At 33.1% G+C, this 9,754-nt stretch overlaps 1 protein-coding gene across 10 annotated transcripts; it reads right to left on the reverse strand.

Moving 5' to 3' along the window:
* Nucleotides 1-2,112: 2,112 nt before the first annotated feature.
* Nucleotides 2,113-9,291, reverse strand: LOC120081347. Of its 10 annotated transcripts, XM_039036126.1 has the most exons (10): nt 9,041-9,290; nt 8,663-8,893; nt 8,175-8,251; nt 6,968-7,055; nt 5,917-6,644; nt 4,924-5,567; nt 3,908-4,822; nt 3,726-3,805; nt 3,247-3,307; nt 2,113-2,578 (listed from the first exon to the last, which is right to left on the reverse strand). In XM_039036126.1, the coding sequence occupies exons 4-7, from the start codon at nt 6,975-6,977 to the stop codon at nt 4,714-4,716; spliced, it is 1,491 nt and encodes a 496-aa protein (XP_038892054.1). In that variant the 5' UTR covers nt 6,978-7,055; nt 8,175-8,251; nt 8,663-8,893; nt 9,041-9,290; the 3' UTR covers nt 2,113-2,578; nt 3,247-3,307; nt 3,726-3,805; nt 3,908-4,713. The 10 variants fall into 10 exon arrangements, with proteins under 10 accessions (XP_038892054.1, XP_038892053.1, XP_038892056.1 ...); XM_039036125.1 differs by having other exon boundaries at nt 8,659-9,290; XM_039036128.1 differs by lacking the exons at nt 8,663-8,893; nt 9,041-9,290 and having other exon boundaries at nt 4,924-4,993; nt 5,087-5,567; nt 8,175-8,620.
* Nucleotides 9,292-9,754: the final 463 nt, after the last annotated feature.

Below are 9,754 nucleotides of genomic sequence, written 5' to 3' on the forward strand. Positions count from 1 at the left end.
TCTAGAAATATTTTGACAACTATGTTTGTTTCGTAGAATTTCTACTCAAAAATGTCTTAAATTTACATAATGTTTAAAGATGCCCTTACGACTATTTATTAGTTTATAATTAATTTGGACTTATATAACATATTTGTTTTTATCAATTTGAATTTCTTTTTAAATTAATACAATTTATATTATTTTTAATGTTATTTTTCTCAACAAAATAATATATGATAATTTAAGATTTTCTATAAAATAAATATTGTTTTAAATTTAATTTGAATATCTTGCTAAAAAATAATAAGAATTATGATATAACAAAAAAAAAAAAAAATAATATATATATATATATATATATATATGGTTGACAATATTATTTTAATCATATAATGCAAATGAAGATTATAATAAAAAAATAATTAAAAAAAGAAGGACAAAAGTGTAAATTGAGGATGTCTTCAACTCGAGAATCTGAAAATCCATATTTTACGTGGGCATCCAAAACTCTCGAGATGTTCAAGAATCTCCAGATGACAGGGCAATTTTTGTTTTCTTTTCCCTCCCTACAATACCACAAAAAAAAAAAAAAAAATGTAATTCAGATGCACACTCCATGTAACATGTTCAGGTGTCCTAGGATGCCCATAGAAGAGCATCTCGGAAGTCTTGGATGTCCTCTAAGAATATGGATTTTCTAGATTTTCGTGTTGACGACATTCTCTTTTTACTTTTTTAACCCTTATTTTTTTTCATATATATATAATATCAATCTTCTTCATTTTTATGTTATACTTAAAATAGATCGTAAACTATATATTTTACACTTTTTATTATATTATAATTATTTTTCTAGAATGATATTCAAATTCAAATTTAAATTAATAAAAAGAAATTCAAATTAATAAAATCAAATATGTTATATAAGTTTAAATTATATTAAATTAATTATAAATTAATAAATAATTTTAATAACATTCTAGAACATTCCGTAAATTTAAGTCATTATTGAATAAAAATTTTATCAAACAAACATAGTTATCACAGTATTCATGAATATCTTAAAAAAACATTCCATGAAACTATTGGTGTTTTCCTAAATTCATTTCCTAAATGTAGGAACAGTCTATATTATTTTCAAAACGACTAAGTTACCTCCTTTTTTAATTCGGATAATTAACTTTGCTTATTAGTAGGGTTTTTTTTTTTTTTTTTTTTTTTAATAATAAAATTCAAAAAAATTTCAAAAAACCAACCCAATAGTAATTGGTTTAAGCGGTCACTGTTATATATATTAAAAGTTTCGTTACAACCATTTTTATAATTCAAGACCGATTTATGTATTTCATTATATTTAAGAGCTCATCTTGAGAATTTTATAAGTTTAAGAGATTATAGATAAAATTAAAGTTAGACTTTTGGTCCCTAAACTTCTATGAAATAAAATAAATGTAACAATTTAATCATTAAACTTTAGTTTAGAACGATCTAATCTCTATATTTTTAGTTTTAGTTTTGTTCCAATTTAATTTTTGATTTCTAAACTTTAATATGTAACAATTTAGTCATTGTACTTTTGACATTGTAACAATTTAGTCCCTAACATAATAAAATTTATCAAAGTTAGATGGCAACTTTTAATACTTTATGATGTAAACTTTGTATTTTGTAAAAATATTAAGTCTCTAATTAGTTTAACTGTTTTTTATGCATGAAATCTCATTAAACCTTAACATTAATTTCTATAATAGGGATTAAATCGTTACAAATTTTAAAGTTCAAGGACTAGATTGTTACATAGTAAAGTTCAAGAACTAATTGTTACAAAATTAAAAGTATATGGACTAAATTATCGAAAACTTAGAGACTAAAAGTGATTTTTAACCTAAAATTAAATATTTTAGGATGTGATTTTTACAAATTTGCAGTAATTTTTTATATGCAATAATTTTGAACTTGGCCTAATTCCATATCTCTATCAAATTTTTAACAATTAAAATTCAAATTTAATTAAAAATAAAGAGGTCAAGGATTAAGACATATATAATATAAATAAATAAATAAAAAATATATTAATAGAGCAGAAATTACTTTTGCCGACATATGCTTGATGGTATGGTAACGACAACATCCTTAATTTTCTGTCAATAAATATATATAATTAAAAAGAAGCACTACAAAATAATGTTTAAAAAAGAGAAAAAAAAAATCCATTACCCAATAGAGAAATGATAATTACGTACATAAGACCTCCAAATGGGTCTCCCCCCCCCCCCTAATTTAATTATTTTAATTAGTTATAACAGATCTCTAAATTAGACTGCTATTTTGTCGGCCACGACGGATGGTTAAGGATGAAAATCCCTCATTTTTCTGGGGACAAAGATTGGAAAAGGAAAAAAATGAAGGGGTTAGATTAGAAAAGTCGGCCAATTTCAAGGACGCTTGAGCGACATGTTATGAACAGGACGACGCCGTTTTAGGTGAGCATAGTCCATTGTGAAAATCTGTGACGACATGTCGGCCACATTCACCCACTTTCTCCCCTTTCCTTCGTTTAACTTCATTCCTTTTTCCTCCCTTTCATAAGGCTGACCTGTAAATGTTGCAATTACATTAATTCCTTTTTTCTAACACTCATCTCAAATGCATTTATTAAAAAAAAAAAGAAGATTATCTTATATTCACATTCTATATATTAATCATCGTGACTTAAATATTGTATTAATGCACCAATACTTTTGCCTTTGAGGTTGATGTTCAAATCTTAAAACTGTACACTGTTTTTTTAGTTCGTTCATATTTAGAGTCGGTGAATTTGAAAGTCTAACCTCTTGCTTTTGGTAGTGGGTATACCTAACTGGGTAAAAATGTGGGGAAAATGCAGGCTTGATGAATGAGATAAATGACAACTTTGAATAAAAACCCATTAATTTAAACATATGATATTAAGGGAAGGAATTGATGGTAAGTTAATTTTAAATGGGCAGTAACCAAAATGGAATGAATTAAATGGCAGGGAAAATATCTGAAAGTGCAGAAATGTAACTAAAATGTGAAAAAGAAAGTACTTTAGTTTCTTTTTTTCTCTTTAATGTGGTGTAACTCAAATATGGTAATGCCTCAAATTTTCCATCTTCTGGCAAGCAATCTTGTTTCAGTTTTTAGTCAAAGAATTGGCAAGGTTGCAGACATGATAGGGATGACTTATTTAAGAAACTTGCATACATTTGGACTTTCTTTGAAAGAAAATGTAACAATTACCTGTAACATTTTCCTTGTGGTTATCTTTTTGTTTGGCAACTTGGAATTCTTGAGGTTCAACCTGTTCCCAGGAAAATCAGATCACAACATCAACAGCTAAGAGAGAAGACAGATATAACAATGGCCAAATGACTTTTTCAAGTGTTTAAAAGAACTTTTAAGTACTTAAAAAGTCATTCCAAACTGACTCTAAAGCTATGTTTGTGAATATTTTTTGGTATGGCTAAATGACCCAATGACCTCATCAAAATCAGGTTCAATTGGACTCGGTATTTGAAAGTGAAACAAAAAAGCTTTTGAAATGAAGAGCATCGTGAAGAAGAGTGATTGGTCAAGGAAACATGGAAACCACTGTTAAGAGAATGAAAAAAAAAAAAAAAAGATTTATTATTAAACACTTTTTTACCAAAATATATGAATAGTTTGCTCAAAGTAATTTATATCAAAATGACTTATTTTGAAAGCACTCTCAGACATACCTTCTCATCCACACTTGCTTCTTCTAACATTTTGAACCTCCTTCCCAAAACAAGACGAGGAGAATGCAGTGCTTCAGTTGCTGCAATATCATAAATAACTTCATTATTCTCAGAGAGAGAAAAGAAGAAGAAAAGAAAAAGAAGAAGAAAAGAAAAAGAAGAAGAAGGCAAGTACAACACACCTTGCAAGGGAGAAGACTGGTCCAGATCATGCGAGGAAGCAGAAGGTATCAAAAGAATCAAGAGAAAAACACAGCAAAGTATGGCCATGACTATACCCATGTCTAAGTGTAAAAGATTTCCTGCCTAAGTGAGTGACCAGAGAAATATATATAATACACACAGAGAGAGAGAGAGAGAGAGAGAGAGAGAATAATATGTTATTAGTTAACTTTTGAGGAGGCTGACTTTACACAATTCAGGTAACTCTTGTCACCACTATAAGTAATGACTTTTTTGTTTATATATTTTTCTACAGCAGCGTTGAGCACTATAAGTTTTTCCCATTTCACCAGCCAAATGGTTTTTTCCCCCTTAAACACTCTGCTTTCCCATACCATGAAACCCAAGAAAATTATTTTTCTTTCTCGTTGTGTTTGGTTTAGACTCGGGCAAGCCAATATGGAGGCAGACCAACTCACTGAGACCTTTTACAGTCACCATGCTGGTTAAGAACAATTAAAACAATGTTAATCTGCAGCTTTTTCATTTTTATAATCATTTCAGTGTTCCAACCAGCAAACATGTATTTCAGCCAATCTCGTAAAATGACCTTACAACATGTAAACATTCTCTGTAAGTTGAGCAGTCATGGCGCTTCTTTAAAAGACAGAAATTCTAGAAACCTGTATGATATTGCATATGGAAGAGAACCTAACAAATGAAGGTAGATTGGCAAAGACCGAGAATATTTGTGCGACTCGACGAGAAAAGACTTGGGTGATGTATATTTTAGACACTAAACCTATGGATAAATTAGTAGAAGCTTTCAGAATCTACAGCACAGAATGCCTTGTCTCCAACCCCGATGCTTCCGTAGATGCCTTCGATCAGCTTTTGCCATTCTAACAGGGCTGCTATTCCACTCGGATTGTAATCTGCAGGAAGATAAAGATTTTTCTCCCATTAGTTCTGAACTACAATGATGAAAAAAAAATGTCCATACACTACAAGAGAAATAGCTGATCAAGAGCTTTACATGGGAAAGGCAAACGAACGGGTGCTGGTCGTGCTGCTATCAGACCGAAGAGAGATGCTGCCAGAGTAACCTATATGGCCCGAATTAGACATTAGACTCCCCAAAGGTACCATAGAAGAGAAACTTGTTTCACCAAGTACCAAAGAAGAGAAACTTGTTTCACCTCCGCCGTGTTGGACTTGGCTTGAAACTGTATGACTGTCAAAATTCCCAACCTCCGTCTTGGGTAAGTCTTCATATTCCAATCGTGGTAAGTCTTCATATTCCACACATTTAGGGTTAGTACTAGTATCGTGACATTGTGCTTGACATTTGTCGGCAGAAGCTAAAGGGTTGGAGCTGCTAGTCTCTTGGCAGCCCACCGAGGCGCTGGTCGAAGGAGCTGAAGCATTCAAGTCACTGTTATCACAATGCTCCAGTCCATCACTAGCTGTGGATGCTAAAGAATTGAAATCAAACGTAATGTTTCCTTTGTCCACTTTACTATTGTACGATACATCATTCGCAGAATCACTATTTTTGGACTCTTCAGGTGCTAGAGCTGAAGTAGTGGACTCTGATATCGTTTCTCTGGAGTCACTAAAAGATTCTTCAGCTACACATGCCAAAACAGGGACTTCCAAACTCGTAGTTTCAATAAAAACCTGCATCAGGACAAACAAAACACAGTCAGCTTCTAGCACACACTACTCCTACAAGCATAATTACAACATGACTATAGTTGAGCTATAAAGAGCCAACGAGAACTGGAAATAAAGAAGTTTTAGTCATAGCCAACCCCCACCCCCAGTCTTTGGCTACAATTACATACTTTAAAACTTGCAATACTGACAGCAATGTCCAGAGCTCCAAGAGATCTATACAACTAATTGTGCATAACACTCGAAGAATGATAATATGAGCTAGATACAGTAATGAAAACCCAACTAAAGGCAGAACAAATACATGTTCATGATGTAAATTGAACATCTTTTGTGTAAAAAAGAAACACACCTGTTCAGACCGAGGGTGAGGCTCAATCTTATTGTTGGTCAGTGGCTTTAAGCTCTCTGTAACAAAGTCTGTCATTGGCATATCATTGTCAGTAAAATATGCCACATCATATTCTGCCTCAGGTGTTCTAACCAAATCGTTGGAATCGCTTTGTTTGGGTGAATCCTTATTGCCAAAAGATTCTGAATGCTCTGAATCATCTGAAGCATATATATCTCTTTTCTCTAGTTCTCTTACCAAGTCGTCCTTCCAAGGAGGGAGAATAGAACAGACATCCTTCTCATCCAAACTACTACCGCACAAGAGCTTATCCCGAGAAGGTACTCCATCGTCAATACAAATATCCTTCACAATATTGCAAATATTTTCTTTGTAACAAACTATTAGTTCAGGAAGTTGACATTCAACAGTACTCTTTTCCATGTATAATTCCGAGTCTTCCTCAAACAAGTCTACTTTAGAAGAATTAGTGAGTGGTGACACGAAGGCTTTAACCTCGTCATATTCATTAAAATCATCAAGATCTAAGCATTCACGTTTCATTGCAACCCAGCCATCTGCAGCAGTATTATTGTGATTGGCATCCTCATTACCTTTGAGAAGGCTTGTAAATTCTTTCTGATCTTCAAGCTTCATCCCACCAGAATTGACAGCATCGTTATCACATTCAAAAGACTTGGGAACAAACCTGGGGCTAGCATTTGAATGGAAAACTATGGGCTCGCCCTCTGTAAAAGAAATAAAACATAAACCCCAAGGGAATTTTTATTTTCTTCATAACTTTTTCAGGCAGTGCCAAAGGGGAAGGTCAACTGAATTTTCCATTTTCAATCTTTTAGCCACTTGAGTATGATTAATTTTCATATGACTGGAAGAAATTTGATATAGAAAAAAGTAAAGTTATTTTTAGTAAACTGGGCAGCCTCAATAATTGAAACAAATTCACAGGTTAACAGATCCCTAGTGCAGAAATAGAACAAAATTTTAAAACGGTATTTCCTTAAAGGAAAAAAAATAAATAAATAAAAAACTTGAAGAATATGAGATTTACCAACTTTCATGATTCAGATGGACTGCTCAAATGGATTTTCTCAAGACATACATCAAAGTTGGTTTGAGATGGCTATTATGTGGAGAGTCTGCCATTCATATGCAAGAAAAGTAACGTGAAAAAGCTAAGTCAAAACCGTAACGTGAAAAAGCTAAGTCAAAACCTTCCATCTTCGTACGATTGCACAATAAATTAACAATTTACATAGCAGAAGGTCAGCTCGAGAAGTATGAAAGAGGCCAACTTTTAAGTTTAAAGTCACAATAAGAAGGGTTTCCTGGCAATGGTTCCCAGAAGTCAAAAGAACAAGATTATCATTCCATTGACTATAAGCAAGAATAAATAATCCGCTTGATCACTTTCACTACTTAGAATTAAAATTTTAGGCTGCCATACAAATTTTGTATTCGTCCATAAATTAACATAGAAAACTGATCAGAAGAGGAGATCGAGTCGAGAACTTAATTTCCAAGGGGTAGACATAAATAATGTAAACAAAAATCTGTACACATGGAATGCTGTGTAAGTAAAATTTTCAAGCAAATCCAGTGTCCTGTTCATGCTAAAAGACAGAAGACTTGACTTTACGAAAACTTCTTAAATCTGAACGGAAAAATTAAAACCCAAATCCAAATATTTAATCGAAGTGTATCCGAGATCGGCCCCTCTCAAAATTCCCACAACCCTTTTTTGTCTGGTAGTCCAGATTAGATCCGATCACCTTTTTATTAACCTTATAATATAATTTAGGGAAAACAGAAATGAAAGAAAGTTCCAAAGAACCGAGAGAAAACCCAGATAGGAATTCATCAATTCTGTGCACAAAAAGAGAGAGAAAATCCAATTCATGATATGAATAAGAAATCCGACTAACAAAATCAGATCCAATTCCAGATAAATGAAATATGCTCCAACTGTTGACTTATTTGAGAGCTACAAAGGAAAAAAAAAAAGGAGAGAAATCCCAACTTTCCTTTCTCCATGTTCATAGAAAGAGGACATCCAGTATGTGATTCAAGCAAAAGGGGTGAAAATAGATGGAGAAAAAAGCTCAAAGAGAAACTATGTTCATGTGGGTGTAAGATTTTGAAACAGCCAAGGAGAAAACATAAGAAAATGATTGGGAATCAAAACCATGATCGCTGGAACAGTCGGTTAATATAGAAACAAGAAAAGAAACAAGGAAGATGAAAGAAAGGGAGAGAACCTTGAGGCCTATAGGAACAGAGGAAATGAAGTCCACAATGTGTTACAGCAACTGTACAGAAGAATCAACCAAACAGCCTGAAACGAAGAGGTGCGCCACCATTAAAGATTATTACGACAAGCGGATGGGAGAATAAATGGGGTCGCACACAGAGAAAGAGAGATAGAAGGAAATGAGTTGTTATTATCTGTTTCACTAGTTGAAGGTCAACTATGAAAAGCACCGTCCCTCTCTCTCTTCTCTTCTCTCTCTGCAATTAATAAGGGAAGCGAACGGTCTAGTAAAATGGCTTGGTTTTTAGCCCTTTCTTTCATACTTTCACAAACCCTTTTTAAATTCCTTTTTAAACTACCCATCTAACTTCTCTTACTCCCATTGCAACTAAGACCCAGATTAAAAAACTTCCCATCTCCTCAAACAGGGGAAAGATTTTCCCGGAAAAAACGAAATTGAAAAATGGGCTGAAAATTGAAATTCATTTTACCTACCCAAAGAAGCTAAGGGTCTACTGTAATGCAGGCTCTGTTTTTAAATGGATCGAGCAGCAATCCCGAATACCCTGTTGCAGTGAGTCAGTTCCTGATTTGATTTGATGATCATCGGCCTCTGAACTCAAAACATTTTTTGCGGGGGTGACAATAATGTCAGAAACTGTAACCGAGAGGGGGGTTTTTGTGGTGTTCTGAAGTCAAAACGGGACACGTTTCCATTTCAACACCCTGAAAAGCAACCGGCGGAGGAATTTAATTTGATTTTGTTGATGGTTTTCTTCTTTTATGCCGGGAAAAGTGAGAACAGAGAGAATTAGCTGGAGGGGGAGTTGTTTCCTTGTGAGTGGGGGGAGAAGGATTAGAGTAGTCTACTACCAGGTTGGATCGAAACGCTGATTCTGATTTTTCTGATTTTGGGTGCTGCTTCCTTCTTCGTCTCTCTGGATTTTACCCAAAAGCTCTGCTCTGCCCTGCTTTTTGGATCAGAACCGGTCCCCTTCTTTTTTTTTTTACTATATTTTTGTGGGTCCGTTTTTCTTTCATATCATTCTGATTTGGGAATTGGGATTCTGAATATTTTCGCCATTTTAAGCGATCATTTCCTTGAAAAGGTTTCTTTTCTTCTTTTTTTATTGCGCAAGATGGTGAATATTTTGTTTGGGTGATCTGATTTTTATGCGCTTTAAACAATTTTCATTTATTTTATTTATTTTTGGGCTTTTTTTTAAAACCAATATTTTTTGGGCTCCCTTGATTTTTTTTTTTCTCTTTTAAATGTAAATGTAAGTTAAAAGGGATTTGACTCAGAGACACCGAAGTTGAGTTATTTTCTTGTTGGTGATTCCTTTGTATTTTTAGTTGAAGTGAAGTGCTCTATTAATTTTAGCAATTCAACTTTGCATTGTTGTATTTCATTTTATACAGTCACTTCAATCGCTCAATATAAGTTGTACTCATTTAAGAGTTATTATAAGACACTATGTTTAGACAGTTAAGCAACACTAGCTAAAGTAGAGTGGTTCAAAATTACTAGAAACATACTTCTATTCACTTAAAAGTCGATTTAATTTTAATAACAATTTAGTCATT

This window comes from Benincasa hispida, chromosome 7, assembly GCF_009727055.1.
Source record: "Benincasa hispida cultivar B227 chromosome 7, ASM972705v1, whole genome shotgun sequence".
NCBI lineage: Eukaryota > Viridiplantae > Streptophyta > Magnoliopsida > Cucurbitales > Cucurbitaceae > Benincasa > Benincasa hispida.